The 21,771-nt window shown below is 38.0% G+C and overlaps 1 protein-coding gene across 1 annotated transcript; it reads left to right on the forward strand.

Annotated features, from left to right (window-relative positions):
• The first annotated feature begins 74 nt into the window (after positions 1-74).
• Positions 75-21,537, forward strand: denr (density-regulated protein). Its single transcript, XM_052031964.1, has 8 exons — positions 75-230; positions 7,196-7,301; positions 8,270-8,289; positions 10,539-10,623; positions 12,973-13,050; positions 14,869-14,985; positions 15,306-15,445; positions 21,132-21,537. The coding sequence occupies exons 2-8, from the start codon at positions 7,205-7,207 to the stop codon at positions 21,174-21,176; spliced, it is 582 nt and encodes a 193-aa protein (XP_051887924.1). The 5' UTR covers positions 75-230; positions 7,196-7,204; the 3' UTR covers positions 21,177-21,537.
• The last annotated feature ends 234 nt before the right edge of the window (positions 21,538-21,771 follow it).

Raw genomic sequence — 21,771 nt, forward strand, 5'->3', positions numbered from 1 at the left:
CACTGACGTACAAACATCGATTCCGTTTCAACGTTGCAGGAATTAGTTCCGGCTCTGCTTTTGGCTGCCCATTTCGTGAGCTATCGGCGTCAGCTGAAGGAGAGGCCCCTGGAGACGTGCGCAGGTCTGTCCGTGGCCGAATGGTTCATTGAGTTGGTTTTGGTTCATTTTATGAGGAACAAACTGCCGACGTTTCATGGTTACACTGGAATCTGGCGACGGGCGCAAAGGTATGGAGTCGGTGCAGCTCCCTGTGGGTGAGGGGCTGCCCACCTGTTCACCCCGGCTCTCATGGGGACCAGGGGAGGTTTCCAGCTGCCGCTCAGGCCACCGCGGTGCTGGGGTTATTTTAGTTTGTTTTTCTCTCTCTCATCTGAAAAAATAATGTTTCCCGTGCAGTTGTGCATCATGTCCTGCATTGGGTTTGGAGGGGGGAATTATTGCCCCATTTGGGTTTGTACTGATTCCAATGTGGGTTCAAGTCAACTCGTCTCCCTGTGTGTATCTTTTAGTATGTCCCAATGCTCAATACAGGAGAACATGGCTTTAAAGTAATGGGTGGGAAGTTCAAGGGAGATATCAGAGGGAGGTTTTTCACCCAGAGAGTGGTTGGTGCATGGAATGCGCTGCCTGGGGTAGTGGTGGAGGCAGATACGTTGGTCAAGCTCAAGAGATTGTTAGATAAGCATATGGAGGAATTTAAAATAGGGGGATATGTGGAAGGAAGGGGTTAGATAGTCTTAGATGTGGTTTAAAGGTCGGCACAACATTGTGGGCCAAAGGGCCTGTATTGTGCTGTACTGTTCTATGGTTCAACAGTATGTCCTAAATGTCTTAACTGCCGGTGAAGCTTTTTTTTTGAAGTACAGTCAATGTTGTGATGCAGGTGGCAGTGCAGCCAATTTGCTCACCTGTTTCCACAAAAAAAAATACAAACAATGAACAGATCTGTGTTTTGTCATCCTGAATGGAATTTTGAAAGTAGCTCCCCTGCTGTCTTCAAAATATGCAAGACAAACTGCTGCAACATGCCTATCAAATTTTAAATCTTTCCTTAATATGCATTTATTCTAAAACCATAATGTTTGTGTCTTAACTAGACCATTTTGCCCCTTTCCAGTTTCTTGTCTACATTGCGTATGGGGTCGCACAGCTAATAGACTTGCTGCCTCACGGTGCTAGAGATCCTGGTTCAGCTACGTGACCTTGGATGCTTTGTGTGTGGAGTTGCATGTTCTCCCTGTGACTGCGTGGGTTTCCTCCCACATCCCAAAGATGTGTGGGTTGGTAGGTTAATTGACCAGTGTAAATTGCACCTGGTGTAAAGGTGAGTGGTAGAATCTGGCAGGAGTTGATGAGAATGTGGGGGAAATAAAAAAGCGGGGATAGTGTAGGATTACTGTAAATGGATGTTTGATGGTCAGTATGGACTTAGTGGGCTGAATCTCTCTATGATGCAAGATGTGCATTATCCCAAACGTGTTGATGGTATCCATGTAGGGATGACAACTAGTTGTGGATCATCACTGCCACTCTTGGCCCTTGTACTCTCTATAAAGCACCAGATTGTTTGACAGACGGCTAGTACTAGCTGAGTAAAAATGTATCCCAATTAATTATTGAGAAGACCAAGCACATTGCCTGTCACAAACTCTGTTCTCAAGCCTCTGACTTGATTCTCCCTGGAACCTATCCAAAACTGAACCTAACTGTTCTTGATCTTGTTGCCATATGTGACCTGGAGTTGATTTTAGACCATAAATCTGTGCCATCATTAAGATTGCCTACTTCCAATCCTAGATCATCATCTGACATTCTTCCCCAATACATCTGTTATTGATGCATTTATCCAAATCTTTTCTCCCTAGATTTATTTATTGCAATGCATTCCTGGCCAACCTCCCTCTTTATACATTGTATAGCCTTAAGGTTATTTCCAAAACTCTACTGTCTAAGTCCTAAATTGCCCAAAGTGCCAGTTACCCATCCTGTTTGTGCCTTCTGCTAAGTCATCCACCTAGTTAAGCAACCTACCTACAATTTTAGATTTTATGTTCTTTTTTAAAGATCCATCCATGGTCTCACCCCTCCAAATCTAAGTCTGGCCTCTTGCTAATCCCTGAATTCAATCACTCCACCATTAATATCTTTGTTTTCAGTTGCCAAGGTCCTTGAATCTGGAACTCATTCCTCAAAATCTATGCCACTTTACTGTTCTCCTTTTCTTTGAGATCCTAATATATCCTAATGTAAACTGGCCTCCATTTCTATTTGCTAACACTGCTGTGGGGAAGCCTTATTGGTATTGGTTTATTATTGTCACTTGTACCGAGGTACAGTGAAAAGCTTGTCTTACAAGCTGATCGTACTGGTCAATCCATTACACAGTGCAGTTACATTGAGTTAGTACAAAGTGCATTGATATAGTACAGGTAAAAACAGTAACAGTACAGTACAAAGTGTCACAGCTACAGAGAAAGTGCAGTGCAATAAGATGCAAGGTCACAACAAGGTAGATGCTGAGGTCAGAGTCCATCTCATTGTATAAAGGAACCGTTCAATAGTCTTATCACAGTGGGGTAGAAGCTGTCCTTAAGTCTGGTGGTACATGCCCTCAGGCACCTGTATCTTCTACCCGATGGAAGAGGAGAGAAGAGAGAATGTCCCGGGTGGGTGGGGTCTTTGATTACGCTGGCTGCTTCACCAAGACAACGAGAGGTAAAGACAGAGTCCAAGGAGGGGAGGCTGGTGTCCGTGATGCGCTGGGCTGTGTCCACAACTCTCTGCGGTTTCTTGCGGTCCTGGGCAGAGCAGTTGCCATACCAAGCTGTGATACATCCAGATAGGATGCTTTCTATGGGATATGGCCTTAGGATATTTTGCTATGTTAAAGATGCTAAATAAATGGAAGTTGCTGTTGTAGCCAGTTTACTTTTATGACTATTATTTTTGTGAAATATTGATAATAGAAAGCTAGCTAGGATTGAGACTGAGCAGAGTTTGGAGATCATAGTTAGACACTCTTCCCAGAGGGTGGTGGAGGCCAGATCATATTTAAGTTGGAGATAGATAATTGTTTGAAAGATCGAGCAATAGAGGGTTAGGAAGAACTGGTACAGAAGAAGAGTTGAGATTACCATAGATCAGGCACGATCATAGAATATCAGAATTAGATTTATTATCATTGACATGTGATGTGAAATTTGTTGTTTTGCAGCAGTAGCACAGTGCAAAGACATAAAATTACAATAAATATATTGTGCATAAAAAAGGAATAACAAGGTAGTGTTCATGGACCGTTCAGAAATCTGATGGCGGAGGAAAGAAGCTGTTCCTGAATCATGAACTTGAGGGGTCTGGTATCCTACTCTTCTATTTTCATTTGTTCCTGTGCCATTCTTTGCTGACAAGTTTGTTTAAAATCATAATTATTGTTTCTGGCAAAGTTGTTGTGGTACTATTTATACAGATCACAAGATTCCAAGTTTGACTCCCGATCCACTGAAATATAGTTACAAATGGTGGCAATGATGAAACTGGAGGAGTTGAACTTCAGATTTGCCTGATTTGACAGGTAAAGGCCTGAGCTAGATTGCTGACAAATCTAGGCTGAATGCTAGTAAGGGAACCACACAGATTTGCAGGCCAAATCTGGAGACCTGAGGCATATGGCTGAGGTTCCAGAGAGTGAAATGTGAATAGACTTCCAAAACCATATTGTGTAACCTCAATTATTGGTGGGGATCATAATTAACCCTTTCCCACAACCTTCAAATGACCCCTTCTGCCCCCACCAAAATGTGAATTTATTTTGGAATGTAACTGGAGTAGTCATATAATGGGTTTACCCAATAATCTTGATGTTTCCCAGCAGGTGGCAAATGTACTAAGTTACTGAGCAAATATAAAGATGTTATTTTTTGTATTAACTAGCATGTAGGCTGTGCTTTAGTGGAACAGCAATATTTTTTCCGTTGGCTTTCGTGATGTTTTTCCATTTGTCAGACAAGAAACAAATATTGTTCATCTATCTAACACCTTGTTACCTCCTTTGGATGTCACAATGGGCTTTACAAGCAATTAATTATATTGTCTGCTCATTATTATTTTGTAGACTAGTACATTATTGGAATTGCTAGCTCCAAAAGAAACAACTGTACAAATGTCTTGTTAAATTCTGGAAGGCAAAATCTTGATTGGGAGACCAGAACTTCCAACTCTTCAAATAGGACCTTGATCTTTTTTTGCATTCATTTCTATAATGGTTTGATCTAGCATCTGACAATGCAGTGCTCTCTCACTATTACACTGCAATGTTCACTGCAATGATAATGTGTTGAGGTTGAAAGCTGTCGTGACTCCATTCTGTACTCCCCATTAGAGAAAATTAAATCATCACATCAAATCCTTAAATTTGTCATCTATTTGAGATGCTTATGCTGATTGATCTAAAGGAATGTCAGCCGCATCTATGACTATCCTCATTGTTGCCTCATTTTATCCCTTACATCCTTCTTGTGAATCTGCTCTGCATCTTCTCCAGGGCCAATATATCACTTCAGAGTTGGTGTGTCCAGAACTGACTGCAGTAGTCCAGATGGGGGCATCTAACCAGGGTTCTGCACAGCTGTAACTTGATTTCTCTAGTTTATCTCATTTAGGCCAGAGTAGGTAGGCCAGAATTTTCCCATTAGCCTTTTAGTATATTTTGTTTCTGTGCCCATTTTATTCTGGACCCTTCATAAGTCCGTTCAACCCTGGTTCAATCGGTAACCTTCTATTCTCGGAATCAAAAGGTTGTGGGTTCAAGTCCTGCTCCAGAAAATATGTTGACACCTTAATGTAATACAGAGGGAATTCTACACTGCGGAAGCTGTTGACCTCAAATTAAAGTCCTATCTGCTTTTTTAAGTGGATGTAAAAGATCTTGCAGCATTATTTCAAAGAAAAGCAGGATGTTCTACTCATGTTTCCTAACCAATATTTCTCCCTAGTCAATATTCACCAAAATTTGTTAATGTATTGTTTTCGGTAGTTTGCTGTGGGCAAATTGGCTGTTTTGCTTTCTGTATTGCAACAACTGCTAACAACATTAATTCTTCAGGACCTGACCCAAAACACTGACCGCCTGCTCTTCTCCACGGATGCTGCCTGGCCTGCTGAGTTCCTCCAGCATCATAGTGTTTTTACCTAATTGCTTGTCCTGTCAGGTAACTTCTGCTGCATCAGTGGAAGGTTCTATGGATGCCACATTGGCCTCTTCAGTTACCTCAAAACCCAGAAAATGGAGTAGAAGCAATAAATCCTCAATCCTGAAGAACTGCCTTGGAAGGAGAGATGCATTGACATAATTAATTTGTGAGGAGAACAAAAGCCTCTGAAGACCCCATCATCAATGGTGTAACACTCTGGGGGAAGAAGGAAAGAAAGAGATGTAGTGTATTAGTTCAGAAATCTAAAGCTAGAGGAGTGAAGGTGGGAATACAAGACTGGAGAAAATTACAATAGTCTCTGGCAGGGCCACTAAGACCTGGATTTTAAATCAATACACCAGAGGACATGTGACCAATACAGGTCAATGAAGACATGGTGATAGGCAGGTTGGGTGTACTCCTATAGAGGAATTGGCCTCAGTGTTTTGAAAAGTTGGAATTTATGTAAGATAGAAAGCCAATTAGGAACCGGTTTGAAAAATTGAGCCCAGAATTGATATGTTTGTCTGCCAGTAGTGGGGTAAAGTAATGTCAGAAATTGGTAACAGCAGGTGGATGGAGGATTTGAAGCCCTGGTCTGGTCAAATCACATGACAAGGTTCACACAGTTTGCTTTAGCCTGCGCAGGTGATCAGGGAATGAGGTGGAGTCAGTAGCAGAAATAAGAGTTTATCGTTTGGACTTAAATTGACATTTTCGGTCACTTAGTTGAGGGAAATTTTGATTAATACAAAACATAATGTTATGTGGGCAATCTGACAATGCAGTTGCAATAGTGAAGTAAGAAATAGAACTGGGATTAACAGTGTGTGAAAGTTGATTTTATTCCTGTAGATGTTATCTACAGAATTAGGGATTGATAGGATGGATGAGGAGAAATCTTTCTGCTGATTGGAGAGTCTAGGACCAGGAGGCTTGGTCTAAAAACTATCATTGTGTTTTTTGGAAATTAAATTTAGAAAAACTTCTACATGCAATGAATGATACAGTGGTATCTTATAGGCTGCTCAGGATGTGTTCTCAGAACTGAAAACCCTAGTAGAATCAGTGCTAAAAGCATCATCATAGCACTCTATGTAGAGATATGTTATTGACAGGGCCAGCAGTTTCTATTGACCTTTCAACCAATGAGAAATCTCCAGAGCTCTGCAGCCATTCAAATGATGGGGAAGCAGTAGCTTCCATCACACTCAAAGAGCGAGAGACCAGAAGATCCGGGCAATCTGTCATCTGACAACACCGGGAGAAACTACTGTCAGTCCCCAACAATGACCTGCAATCATCATGATGACAGGGTGAACCATGAGCATTACATCTCAACACTGAGCAGCTGCACTGGTCACCCCAGCCCACCCAGCACCAATTGCCTCTCCATACCAGTCGATCCATTACTGCAGGAGTGCTAGCGGAGAGTAGGGATGTGCTATAGATTCCCAGCCCAGTAGCTTGCAGCATGCAACCTAAGCAGATGTCTTTTTTAATATAAAGGGGAATATGTACCTCCTGAGTTTTTGGACTGGCACATGGCTTATAGTTCTTCCAGGGATGACAATTGAGCTGGCATAAATTGCTAATTTTAAATCTGAGTTCACCTTTGTAAGTAAAGGCATAAAAGATGTGGGGAAAGACTTGATGTGAAATTACATCCCACTTTAGCTTTGAACGTTTTCAGTAGCAGAACAGACATTAGAGGTTGCATATTCCTGTGTTTCTACTCCTCCAGGTGTATTCTGCCATTCAATTGGATTGTGGCTGATCTGTGCCTCAACTCATTTTAGCCATTTTTGAACCTTATCCATTTATACCTTTCATTTGACTCAACATCCAGAGCTTTTTGCAGAGGGAATTCATTTAATTGACTCAAACTAAATAGTCCCAGATTCTGGACACTTCATAAATAATTCTTGTACCTTAACTTTATGTTTGAGTAGATTTGAGAAATGCTGTTTATCTTGTTTGTTTTGGATGAACCTCTTCTTCAGATTGATGAGATGGCCACTACTGAAAATGCTGAGTCAGAAAACAAAAGGGAAGAAAAACCAATCAGCAATAAGGTGCACTGTCCATTAAAAGTACTCTACTGTGGAAGTAAGTTTCTCAGAGAAAAAAAAACTTGTACTATGATGCAGTGGTAACATGAGGAGGACTTCATTATTTTGGTGTGATGAAATACAACATGATAAAATAGTCTGGGTTGTTTGATATGATATCTTTAAATAGTTTCTCTTGTGCTGCAATGTCAGATCTAGTCATATTGCTGGATAGTATGGAAATGTGTTGCCCTATTTGAGGAGGTACAAAATGAAAGTGAGACCATGTTCATGCAGACCAAGATTCGTGGTAAAGTTTGGAGCTCGTACTGTTCCTTATTAGGTGAAGGAAGTTGGAGAAAGAGCAAAATAGGTGGGGAGGGGGGAATAACTGCCACAATGTTCAAAACTTGGAAAAAATTTACGCAAGTAATGAATTGTGGACAACAGTTTAATGGTGGATAGCATCAAATTCCAACAGACAAACACAATGTGATGATGTTCTAAATAGGAAGTTAAAATTTTAGTTAGTAGCTACTCTAGCAAAAACTTAATGCAAGCAGCTCAACATTAAGTCAGGAATATGTAATCTAAGTGCATCAGTGTAGTTGAAGTAAGCTTTTAGTAGTACAATATGCATTAAATTTTCTGCTCACTTAAATTCAACAACTAAAACAAAACTTGCCCAGAGCAATGGTATTCTCTTTTAGGAAGTAGCTTTATGTTGCAATGACTTAAGAACATATCTTTTAATGAAAGTTTAAAGTATCCAGAAAAAATATTAATTATTTGTTTATTCCATGTGTGTGATTTCTAATGGGACAAGAGGTTTTTCCTTTAAATTACATTTGCTGAATTTGCCACTTTTAAAACGTGTATAGTTTTATTTGTCTAATGAATTAAGTTAATTGATTTAATTGTATGCAAGGACTTCTGTATTTCACTTGTTCCAAAATTACATAATTATTTGAGCTAGAGTATGCTTACAATTTTGACCTTAAAAATTTTTTTCCCCTTGTTTTCTAGTCTGTTCATTGCCAACAGAGGTAAGTGCAATTAATTACATCAAATGCACTAACTTGTCCTGTTACTTTCTTCTATTTTTGCTTATCCATTTAGTTTACCTTTTTTTATGCTTTCAAAAATGATATTTTTTTTAGAGTCCTATTTGAGCCCCTATTGATTTGGGTGTAAGAACATAGCATTTTACAGTTCATGTTTTCCACAGCTTTACTACCTGAAAGAAAAGGTAAGTAGAAGGAGAAGATAACTGAGATTTTATAAAGCTGTAATGCACCCATATTTTTATTTGCTTAGTTTTTTTTAGAAAGTACTTTTTTTAAACTGCTTGTGTCTGCATTTAACTCTGACTCTACAAATGTTCATTTTTAACAAATTAACTTCTGTTATATAGCTAAATGCTATCTCTTTATATTCCAGTCACTGAGACTCAACTGATAAATTACTAATGATTTCATTCTCACAAGTCATGGTCAATGCCACAATTAAGACATGTATCATATTTGTATATTCTACCTTAAAAGTGAAAATATATTGTACACTGGAGTCTCCCCAGACCTCTGTGCTTACAGTGGTTTGGTAATGTGATTACTGCTGCCTGCATTGATATCCATGGTAAATGACCACAAATTCGAATTCCTTGCTCTGTAGTGAAAAGCCTTTATCAATATTATAATCTCTCAACTTTAATGTAACAGTTGAGACAAGGATCCCCTCTATAACCTTCACCCCACCTTGCTATGTTCTAAACCCTGTGCCATGTTCGTAATCATTCCGGTAGTTAGTCAGCCCATGATCCCACAAGAAACTGCTTCCCATGATTGACCAGTTTACTTCCCTGACTGAAGCCCCTCTCTCAAAGTTGTGGAAATCCACAACTCACTGACACTTTTATTGATCAGTTTATCAAAGAGAAGAGCCTTCAATAATTAAATGTGATGTCTTATTGAAGCAATGTTAATACTAATATTGAGATGGGATATGGATGTCCTTAATCATCTACACAACATTCAACTGAGTATACAAAAACAAGATTGCACAAAGTTTGACTGGTATGTAATTTTAAAGATTGTCAGACCATGTAACAAAAACTCATTTTATGAGTACTTTACGGTGATGCTAAGTTTATAGACACTTCTAACCACGTCAATTCAAGAGATTTTTTTTCTCGATTACATGGAAGAAATTTGCAAAATAGTGTAACCAATAGAAATCACTGGCAAGAGGGCTTCTGCACTCAATGACATGTTCACAGTCTAGAAGTTGCTCACTGTTTCACAATGTCATAACAGTGAACATGGAGTTTAGCAGCCTTTACCACTGCAAAATCTAAGCCATTAAGGTCACTTTCTTTCAAAAAGCCACACTTTGTAATTACTTTCAAAACAGGCCATAGTGCCAATTTTCTGTCATTAGGGGTCAGTATTGTTCCATTTAAATCATTTACTATTCAGTAGTAAGATCTTGTAGGATCTTGATAACCATAAAGAGTCAATACCTCTGCTGTACTGGATCAGAGTGGCAGATTTGTTTAGCCCATAGAGATTTCCAAAATTTAAAGCAATTATTCAGCTTCGATGTCCTTAAATGTTGATTAAATACTTTTGTGGCATTCTCAGTTAAATTATGACTTTTCATTGTTGTGTGCTAAATTGCTTTTCTTTTTTTTCCTAATTTCGGATTGTGCTTTGTTTGGAAGCTGATAACAAATGTTCAGAAGAGTCCTGAACAAAACTAAGTATAAAAGAAATTCTACCTGCTGAATTTAAATTGTGAAACAGAAGACAACAGATGCTGAAAACCTGAAATAAAAACAGAAACTACTAAAACACTCAGTAGGTCCATCAACATCTGTGGAGAGAGAACCCGAGCCAACATTTTGGGTCAATGACCTTTCATCAGACCTTATTGTACTTGGGCTGTTAAATGCTGAATTTATTTTGAGTCCCTTTAGGCATCTTTGAACTACAATAGCTTTGCTGTTGCAGAGTAGTAGCTCAAAGTTCCTCTGTTTGAGCTTTGACATAATTTGTTACTCTGACTTTGATGAATTGTAGAATGTGTGGTTTCTTTCCAAAACTTATATGATTCATTATCACGTGTAACACACTGGGAGCAGGCCATAATTTCTTATCACTCCATCAACATTGGTTGCTTGGCTACTTGATTCTTCCATTAGTACTTGCAACAGAGACTCTCTGGATGGGGTACATTTATTGACTCAATTATGTTTTTCAAATTATTATATAGACATGCTTTTTGTTTTTTTTTACAGTATTGTGAATATATGCCCCAGTATACCAAGTGCAGACAATGGCTGGAGAAGAACTGTCCAGAGGAATTTGCAAAACTCAGTATAGGTATAAAAGAAAGAAGCATTTCTTGTGTAGTATTTTTAAATATAGATCTGTGCTCAGGATATTGATGTCACCTGGGGAAACTAATTTCTGCAGTATAATGCTAGTTTTGTGGCAATTTGTGTGGTGCATATGCTATGTAAAGTATCTGTTTAGAAGGTATTGATGCCTTTGTGATTTTCCAAAATGCAGACAACTGGCCTTGTTATCTCCAGTCACTGTAATATATCACTGCAGCTTAAAACAAAATAAATGATTGTCATGAAAATCTAGTTTATCCATTGAGCTTCAACTGTATCAAAGAACTCTGCCTTCAGATGCCCAATGCTCCCAACCCACCATTAACCATGTAATCTGCTAAGAGAGATAACAACCAAAAGGAAAATGATAAACCAATTCACTGGGGTGAGAAAAAACGTTTACTGCTGTGAACCTCTTGCAAAACAAACTAATTTAAAAACATTAATTTTCCTTTCAAATTTTGATCTCATTGATTTTCATTGAATGGAATGACAAATGTAACATTGTGTGTTTCTACAAAATTACAGCTTCATTTACAGTAATTGATATTTTAATTGTCTGTTTTTTTAACCTGTTTCTCCAATATGATTAGTATTGGTACCCAAAAAGACACAAACACACAGGATGTTCATCACAAATCAACTATGAAGATAATTTCAGAATTGGAACACAAAGAATTTTCTCCCCATCAATCCATATTGCATTGATATATTTTCTATTTTGTGTTGCTCAAACTTTCAGCAGTGGTGTTACTAAAATTTTGTATATAAAAATAAAACTTTTAGACTGTTTTAACATAGGATAAAAGTAACTGTGTTTGTTTGCTGAGCAAATGGCTGAGAATTGCTGAGAATGGCAATTGGAACTGGAATTGGTTCAGTGGCAAGAAGCAAAGAATAATGGTTTTTGTTGCCAGTAGGGTTGCACAAGGCTCAGTGCCTGGCCCCACAGCTAATGTAGGGGGTGTGGTAAAGAAGTTTGCAGGTGATGCAAAGTTGGCCATGGGATTGATAGGAGGAACAGATGGCCAAGTGAGTCGGTTGCAGAAATGGCAAATAAAATTTAATCCCGAGAGGTAATGCATGTGGGGAGAATCAAAACAGCTTGCCTTGTATTATAAATGGGAGGATATTGAAGTGTGGGGAAACAAAAGGTCCTATTAATCAACTTTCCAAGGTTAATTTGGTTAAAAGGACATGTAGAATGCTTTCCTTTGTTAGCTGAAGTGTAGAGTATAAGAGCTGAGAGGGTTAGTCAACACTAGTTAGACTACAGCTTGAATACTAGATATGGTTCTGGTCATCACATTTCAGGAAAGAAGTAATTGCACTGGAGTGGATATAGAGGAGGTTTATGGGAGTGTTGCTGGGTGTGTAGCTATTGGGAAGGATTGAATAAATTGGGATTGTTTTTGGAACAAAGGGGTCTGGAAAGGATAAATAGGATGCACTTTGTTTCCTTAGCAGAGGATTCTGAAATCAGATAATGTAGGTTAAAAGTGATGTAAAGATTAGAGGGTAGATGGTAGGGATCTGGAAGTTGCTTTCTGAAAAGGTGATAGAAGTAGAAACCCTCATCACATATAAAAAGTAGTTGGATGTGACTGGAAGAGCTATGAGCTGCAGGGCTACAGATTAGTTTTCCAAACAATATGGATGTAATTGGCTGAATATCCCTCTGTGTTGTAAATTTTCCATGATTTCCACATACAGAAAAACATCCATTTGATTCTTTCGGTTTTCCATCCTCTACCAACCCCTCTATGTCGTCATTTCTACTATTATTTCAAAATATACTATTTACACTTTATCAAGCACCCTTTGAAAAACTATTCAGCAGATTCCTTTGGTTATATATCCCTAGACTATTTCAGAAAATGCAAGTATTAGTCAAACACTACCTAACATTTCCAGCTTCACTTTGAATGTTCTTGACCAGTTGAAACCTTACAAATTGTCCACTGTATACCCAATAGAAAAGACTAATTGGCCCAGAATTTCTTAATCTATCATTTTTACCTTTCTTCAAGAGGGGTATAACATATGCTCTCTCATTCACTGGCATTATAACAGTTTCCAATAATTGCATCTTCCCCAACCTCTCGGGCACATACTGTCTTAACCTAATGACTTTGTTAATAAAACAGATTTTGTAAGAGTGTATTTGTGTTTTATCTAAAAACTGTTACAGAAACGGTCTTGGTCAACTGGACTATGTCAACCAAGTATACAATTGAAAATCAGAACCTATATCAAAAATTAATTTTAAAAAATGATGGTGACTTTTTTTCCATTGAAAATTAACTTTGATATTTTATTTTTTTAAAAATAGATCAGTCCCCACAACAGGATTCAGGAGGAGGAGAGCCACCATCTGGAGAGGAGGAAGAAAAGAAAAAACAAAGACGAGGTTACTGGGCCTATTTTTTTATATATATATATATATATATAAAAACATTAAAAATAACATAACCTGATTTGTAGGAATCAGCTGCAATTAATACACCACTAAATTAGCCATCAAAGCCAATTTTTTTTTTCCTAAGAAATTTCTAAGAATTTTAAGTATATTTCTAAGATTCTCTGGACTTCCAGATACTTATCTGTTGAGTTTACAAGTAATTAATGAGATTTTAGGTCATATTGGTGCCACTATGAGATACACAGTTGTACTGTACTTCCTGGTGAGCAGATAACTTTGCTGAATCTAAATGTAACTTATGTTCTTTGTACTTAATTGTAATCGTCCAACCAAAAATATTTTAGACTTAAAATAAATTCCCCTCTGTATGCAGACTAACTGCAATATACATTCTATCCTTTTAAATTAAACTCCTTTCGTCCTCCATATTTACCCATTCCAGGCTCTCTCAATTTCTTCCACGTCAGTGGTGCAGAAGTGGGGAGGTTCTGGTGGACTAGGAAGCACTGAGCAACTTGTGTAACTATGAATAGCTGTGGTTTAAACATCCATGCATTAGCACCAAAGCTGCACATTTATCACACGTGTGTTAAACCAAAGGCAGCTATGTGCTATCGCAGTTTTTTTTTGTTCTGCTGGTAATTTGGTTTTGTGTTAATACCATCACTTAACCCTTGAAGTACTGCATCTTCTCTGTAAAACAACACTCACAAAAGAATAATGATTGGAATGTTTTAGGTTTCCATACATTTTTCCATTTGTCGCTTTTCAAATAGAATTTTGTCTTATTATATAATCCGATGGGGTCACAAGTGATCCTGGTTGGCAGAAGGCAGCTCTCTTTTTCAGTATGTTACCAAATCTGAATTCTGTGTTCCTGCATCTCAACTTACTGCTTTTCTCCTGAAGGTGAAGTTGTTCACCATTCACTGAGATACATTTCCATGAATAGACAATCTCCAATGCATGACCGAAATCACAATTGTATGTGAGCCGAAGAGTGAATGTTGGCAATTCAAATGTAGAGAAGGTCCTGAGATCCAGCCTGTTCCTTTCCTCACTCATAATCAACACTTAAATAGTTTCATAGGTTCACTGGATCATAACCAGAAGTTGGGTATTTACATAAATTTCATTCGCTACTCTTCTAGGTTTAAGGCACAGAGGGGAATTGGATCAGCACATCTAATTTTCTGAGTTGCAATTCGCAAAACTTACTGCAGATACTGAAGTTATCAAGAGTTTTCTTGGTCTTGCAAGATTCACTGGATAGATTCTTTGTTGTAATAAAGAAACTTGCAAGCAATCTCTATATCATATGTTCTACCTGAGGAAATGATTTTATATTCGAGCAAGACCAGAGAGGTCTTTAGAAACCCTTGTAACCAGTTTGTGATTTTTTTTAGGAATACACAGTCTTCCTATAAAATTACAGAAATTCTTGATCTGTTGACACCTTCAAAAGAAACTTTGCACATAAAATATTCATCTTTTCTATCCATTTTCTTTCTAAAATATAGTTTATTGAACATTGCTGATATGGCATTTTCTTGGCCTCCATATATAAAGCATACTTTAAAATATTCAACACAAGCAGTATGATTTATACTAAAGTGGTAAGTAACGAAGTGTCAAACGAAGATGCTGAATAAAGCTATTTTTGATACGACTCTAAACAAGTTTGGATTTTCTAATTATAATTTACAAGGTGTGATCTATTGCTATATAAAACAAACTTAGCGCATGGGAAGTGTTAATCCAGATAGAACTCATGTTTTAAATAAATGTTTCATATTCATTTTTAAGGTGGCAGAGGTATAATTAAACAAAAAAAGAAGACAGCCCCCCAAAAGGTTACAATAGCAAAAATTCCAAGAGCAAAAAAGAAATACGTAACAAGAGTCTGTGGCCTTGCAACTTTTGGCAAGTATTTAATTTTATTTGCTTTACTGTCATTTTACATTCTCCTGTGTACAGAATGCATGAAAAGTACGAATTGGGATTTTTTTGTACATTCCATTCTTGCCTATTTTCAATAAAATTGCCTCTCCTCAAAATAAAATTCATAGCAGTAGAACAAAAAAAATTGTGTAATAATTTAACACAGAGAGGAAGAATTCATGGATTAACTTTTATTTTTGTGTTATTATCCCAGGCAACATTGTTCTAAACTTGAAATCTAGTTAATTCAGCCTGAAATCTTAGTGGAAATAATTGTTTATGGTTCCTTGCATATAAAACAGAGATTGAACTTAAAGAAGCCCAGCGATTCTTTGCTCAGAAGTTCTCTTGTGGAGCATCAGTTACAGGAGAAGATGAAATCACAATTCAGGGTGATGTTACGGATGATATTATGGATGTTATTCAAGAGAAATGGCCAGAGGTAGGACTTCATGTTCCTTGAAGTTTTTCAGATTGTGTCTTTGAAAATCTTCACCAGTGTCTGGACTCGTGGTTGTCTTGATGTCAGAGTTTGAAGTTGAGAAATTTTCTGGGAAGCTGTTTGGTTTTGTGGGTGTTCACTGACTGCAATTTGTGCACGTACATTGCAGAAGAATTTCTCAGTATGAATCATTCAGTGTGTAACTAGGAAAACTATCTTTCAAATGTCTCTAAGCAGGTATTTGGAACATGTGAAAATTTAAAATTCTAATTAATTGGATTTAGAATTGTATGTTAGAGTAAAAACATATCTTGGAGCCCAGGATTTGACAGTGGTGGTGGAAGAACATAGGTGATTTGCCACTTTTGGTTAATGTTGAGGAACTATTAATTATTTGCAGATACATTTGTTTTTCTTGATACAAATTGTTTACTTCTTTAAATGCAAAGCTTGAAAATGCTTTTTGGTTATTTTGAGAATTTATTTTTACCAGAGTAAGTAGCTCTGGAAAAGATCTCAGTTGGAGTGTGCTCAATTTAATCAGCTGCCTGAGCTCACCACCTTCTCTTCCCACACTTGCCTTTTCTGGATGTGGAGAGCCAAATGACCTGACCCTCCACACCAGACAGACATCCTGTGAGATGGAGTGGGCTGTAGGTGGTGAGTAAGCCTCGGGCATGTTGCATTGAATCTTGCTGCTGTCAAAGGCTTTTGAATCATTTTTAAATGTCTCTGGTGGTTAAAGATAAATTTTAAAATTGTTCAAATAGAGTTGAATAATTTAAAAATAAGAATAGTTTTAAAAGTCAAATTACAAATACTAAGTATAATTAATGCTTTCCTGCACTTATCTTTTGGAACAAGGACTGCAGTACCCCTCTCCTGCTCTCTCAACTGTTCTGTGCTGAACTCGATGGTGAGTCCAGTAGTGGAGCAGGAGGTCAGCTGCACCAGCACCTGACGTCTGGGTCATTTCAGACATCTTCTTTTGGCTGAGCATGTATGGATGTCCGAAATGAGCTAAGCAGCAAATGGCTGATAGCTGGCAGTTCCCAACTGAACTCCTGTCAAATCGCATGATTTGGCACAAAGTTTAATTTCCACCTTATTAAAGGTTAGCTGAAAAATGACTTATCCATCAAGGTTTGGCAATTTTAACTTTTTGCCTTTAAAGAGACATCTAAGCATTCATAAATGTCATCATAGAACATTGCTCTTGATTTTGCTGTTGTAATGGCAGTGAAACTACTGGATTTTGCCATTATTGAACGTTTAAATTGACAACAACTTCAGATTTCTGCATTTGTGTGGTTTAGCAGGGAATTCCTAAAGTCTCTGTCAGTATTATGGCCTCCATCCACACCAAAATCAAGGGAAATTAATTTAACTGACTGGAACTTCTGGTAAAAAATGAACCTGACTTGCTACAAGTTATAGTATAAACTTTGCCTTTTTATTCTAGGAGGTGTGACTGAGACTTTAAAGCCATCTTTAACCATAGCTACATAGTAATCTGTCTTGCACAAAAAAAACCTTATTTAATGTGTGGATATTAATCCTTCACACCAACATTTCATTCTTTTTAAGTATATGCTGCCAGCTTGGATTTTGCAATTACCAGTGAAGTAACATGCTCCAAATAAACAATGCTGCAGTGACTACAATTCTGAGAGAGCAACAGAAGATGCTAGAAATATTCAGTAGAGCAGGCGTTAACAGTGGAGAGAGGAAATTAAAGCTAGCACTACAGATTAAAAATCTTTTAAATAGAAATGGGTGGAAAAATGAGCAGGGTTAAGACATTGAATAAAATAGCAAAATGGGAAGTCTTTGGTTGGCAGGCAGGAGCAATTGTATCAAAAAGTTTGATTATGCAAGGCAAAAAAGGATGGTGATTTGGCATGTAGAGACACAGAAGATGCACATATATAATTTAAGAGTAAGAACAGACCACTAGACCCTTGAATCTGCTCCACTATTTAATGGAATCATAACTGATTTGATTATAGCCCCAATTCAGCATTCCAGTGTATCTGTGGTAATACTTACCCTTGCTTATCAAGTATCCATCTACTTTTGCCTTAAAATATATTCCAAGACTTCGTTACCACCACCCTTTAAGGAAGAGAGTTGCAGAGATTTGTGAGCATTTGACGGTTATAAAAAATCACCTCTGCATCTTAACGCCTTATTTTTAAAACAGTGAACTCTTGTTCTAGATTATCCCACATCCATTTTTTTAAGATCCCTCAGGATTTCACGTTTCAATGTTCTGAACTCCAAGCCCAGCCTGTTCAACTTTTTCCTCATGTGAATCTGCCCATTCTAGTTATTGGAAGAGTAAACTTTCTCTGAACTGCTTCCAGCTCATTAATATCCTTCCTTTAAATAATAAGAGCACTGCTGCACACAGTATTGTGGTCTTATTGATGCTCTATATAACTGAAGCACAAACTCTACTTTTGTATTCTATTTCCCCAAGCAAAAAATTGATAAACATTTTGTTAGTTTTCTATTTACTTGCTGTACCTGCATAAATGCCTTTTGCAAATCATGCACTATGATACCCAGATCCTTTGACATCTCAGAACTTTGCAATCTTTCACTATTTAGATAAAATCATTGTTTTATTTTTCCTAACAAAGTGGACAATTTCACATTTTATCACATTGATTTCCATTTGCCATCTTTGCCCACTTATTTAATCTGTCTATATCCCTTTGTAGCCATCTTGCGTCCTCTCCTCAGCTTATTTTCCTATCTATCTTGATGTCATCAGCAAATTTAGCAATTGTACATTCAGTACCTTCATTTAAATCATTTGTATAAATTTTTAAATGTTGAGGCCACTGGACTGGCCCCGGAGAGTGTTGTAGAACAGAGGGACCCAGGGGTACAGGTACATGGTCCCCTGAAAGTGGCGTCACAGGTAGACGGCGGTGAAGAAGGCATTCAGCACGCTGGCCGTCATTGGTCAAGGCACTGAGTACAGGAGTTGGGAGGTTATGTTGCAGTTGTACAAGATGTTGGTGAGGCCACACTTGGAGTATTGTGTTCCGTATTGGTCACCCTGCTGTAGGAAAGATGCCTTTAAGCTAGAAAGTGTGCAGAGGGAGATTTACGAGGATGATGCCGGGACTCAAGGGACTGAGTTATGGAGAGATATTGAGCTACAGATCTACTCATTACCCTTATTATAATCGTTCTACACATTGCACTGCACTTTCCCTGTAGCTGTGCACTCTGTACTAACCCAATGTAACTGCACTGTAATGAATTGACCTGTGCGGTCGGTGTGCGGGACGGGTTTTTCACTGTACCTCAGTACAAGTGACAATAATAAACCAATACCAGGTTGGGACTTTATTCCTTGGAGTGTAGAAGACTGAGAGATGATCTTATAGAGGTGTATAAAATCATGAGGGGCATCGATAAGGTGAATGCGCACCGTCTGTTTTCCACAGGGTTGGGGAATCAAGAACTAGAGGGCACAGGTTTAAGGTGAGAAGGGAGAGATTTAATAGGAACCTGAGGGGCAACTTTTTCACCCAGAGGGTGGTCCGTATGTGGAACAAGCTGCCAGACGAAGTGGGTGAGGCAGGTACGTTAACAACACTTGGACAGGTCCATGAATGGGAAAGGTTTAGAGGGATATGGGCCAAATGCTGGCAAATGGGACTGGCTTAGATGGTCAGCATGGACGAGTTGGGCTGAAGGGCCTGTTTCTATACAGTTTTACACTCTGACTGATCCCTACGGCATAGCATTCGTCACATTTGCCAACTAGAAAGGATCTGCTTAGCTAGCCTATCTTCTATTTTCACCAATATATTGCGTCCTACACCATGACATTTACCACATAATGTATGATGTGGTACCTATCAAGTACTTTCTACAAGTCTAAATATAGTGCATCCTTTGATTTTGCATTATTCACTACAGTAGAATCATTACCATCTTCTTTACTGAAAAAGAAGAAAAGTGTTTACAATTTAAACTTGAAGTAAAATTTGGTGCCTGAAAGGTTGTAAAATACCTAATGGAAAAATGACTTTTTTTTAAAACTACCTGTTCAGAATAGGAAGCTTAGGCCACAGATGTGAAATGATAGTGAAACAGAATTAAAAGCTCGAGATCATTCTTGTGATCTGACCAGAGAATCAATCACCCAACAAGTGGTTGGTCTCAAGGCTGAGCAGACCACACTGAGCAGTGAAACTACAGTTGAAACTATACCAATCAAAAGTATGGGAAAGCAAAGTTGGCATTATAAAAAGAAATGTCACAGAAACGCAGAACCAAGAGAATAGAATAACATTTCTACAAGAAACAAGGAGCAAGGAAGTTTGTTCAAAGTAGCCATTGGAATCAGTGGGCTTTCAATGCGTAATGTTTGATTGCTTGTCCCCAGAAATGGAGACGAGGAATAGAAATGTCAAAGGTCTGCAGTGTGACAGTAAAAGACAAGCAAAGTTAGTTGCATTTTCTAGTTTGGGGCAATACAGGTAGTGTGGAAAAAGGTGAGGAAGGGACACCATAGTAGAGCTGAAACAACCAAGTTCGGCTGGTTCCATGACCAAGCAGGCATGGATAGTACTGTGCTGTTCTTTTTATTTGGAAGAAATGAGGTAATTGAAAGGCATGTTCAATTTAAGAACACATTTGTTTAGACAGAGGAAGGTAGCTGTGGGTGTAAACTGGTAGGTTGTTCAAGAAAAAAAGTCCTGCTGAGAAGTGGTTGTTCTATTCTAATTGGTGATGAACTTGCACAGTGTATTAGACACTTTGTAAGGTTAAAATATAGATCTAAAGTGACTGGATAAGAGAAGCCCACATAGGAAGAAATAAGGTTGTTTGGGAAAGAACAGGCTTAAGTGCTAGGTCTTGATACTGTAATATAATGAGTAAAAATGCATACAAGTGCTAGGTCTACAATTACAATAACGTTTGTAGATGTTGGAAGATGAGAGAAACTGATTTGGCATTGGTGGCCCTGATATATGATTTCAAGAAATGTTAGTTGAAATAATGATTCATCTTTATTGGTGGTTTCATAGTTCAGGGAGAGATAGGAGGAGGTGTCAAGAGAATTATCCGCAATATTTTGGTTTGTTTTTTTAAACAGCAACAGGTGCATTTTCATTCATTATATTACACTGTCAAGATTGACCACATACTACAAATTTACTGAAGTAGATGAGTGTAGAGGGACATGCAAAATGGAGATAATTCACACCAGGCATTTCCCAGTGAAATGTTCAAAAGGGCAAGTGACCAAAGGGAAAGTTCCAGATAGAACAGGAATTTGGAAGATGGGGAAAAGAGGAAAACTCCTTTCCAACAAGATGAGTGTGGTGATGGATCTCAGCATCGTTCCAAATTCAATTCAATGAAGTTGGACTATAAAGGCATGAAGTTTATTATAACTGTGTTCTCAGACCAGCACAGAAGCATCACAGCATCTGCAGGTGTAAGATCTGGAAATAATCTGCTGTCTTGGCCCTTTTTTTCCTTTCTGCTAACTACTTTATCAATTGATTGTGGATAGTGGTTAAGGACTACCCAGTAAGACTTAAGTGGGCAGGATATTTCCTCCTTGTGTATTTTCTCCATAATTCAACATCAATCAATCCTCTATTTTACCCATTTCAACTTTCCAGTTACTGAATGTAGATTCATCTTGCAGGTGGATGATGACTCCATTGAAGATCTTGGAGAAGTGAAGAAGTGACCTGCACTTTTATTGTTCATTTCACCTGGCAGAATAAATTTTGGCCGAACAGTGAAAAGGCTTTTTATTACAGATATCCTCTCTAGTCAAACGTCCTCAATGGATTTGAGGCTATTTTCTTGTACTTTGGTTGCCAAAGCTCCTGTGAAAATTCTGGATTATGTTTTTAAAAAAATATTGTGTGCACTAAGATCCTTAGTTTAATAAAATATCGGTTTTGATCTCTTGTGGATCATTATATTTTGGGATTTATTTTCAACATTGTTAATTCAACACATTGTGGTTCTGTGTCACATATCAGACAGCACAAGGATGTGAATTTTGTTCATACATGCAAATGCAATAAATAAGAATACATTAACCCTTTCAGTAGAATTCTTGTACTATGGGAGCTAGGTGATTGCTTTATAACTGACAACTATGCATGAAAGAGTGGTCTGGTGATTTGGAGTTACTTGTGCATGGATGATCAAATTCATTAGCAAATATTGTAGCTTTGAAGAGTGAAATTAAGCAAAGACAAAGATTGTCACTTTCTGTAAATGGCTGCCTGAAGGAGTTCTGGGAAAACAGAATGCAGTGGTTGCGAGAACCA

This window comes from Pristis pectinata, chromosome 17, assembly GCF_009764475.1.
Source record: "Pristis pectinata isolate sPriPec2 chromosome 17, sPriPec2.1.pri, whole genome shotgun sequence".
Lineage (NCBI taxonomy): Eukaryota > Metazoa > Chordata > Chondrichthyes > Rhinopristiformes > Pristidae > Pristis > Pristis pectinata.

What these genes read in the sequence shown, in the direction of transcription:
- denr (XM_052031964.1), top strand. Translation starts at nt 7,205, where the DNA reads ATGGCCACTACTGAAAATGCTGAGTCAGAAAACAAAAGGGAAGAAAAA. An exon ending in ATTTGCAAAACTCAGTATAG is followed by an intron (nt 10,624 to 12,972) that starts GTATAAAAGAAA and finishes TTTTAAAAATAG; the next exon opens with ATCAGTCCCCACAACAGGAT. An exon ending in AAAGAAAAAACAAAGACGAG is followed by an intron (nt 13,051 to 14,868) that starts GTTACTGGGCCT and finishes TTCATTTTTAAG; the next exon opens with GTGGCAGAGGTATAATTAAA.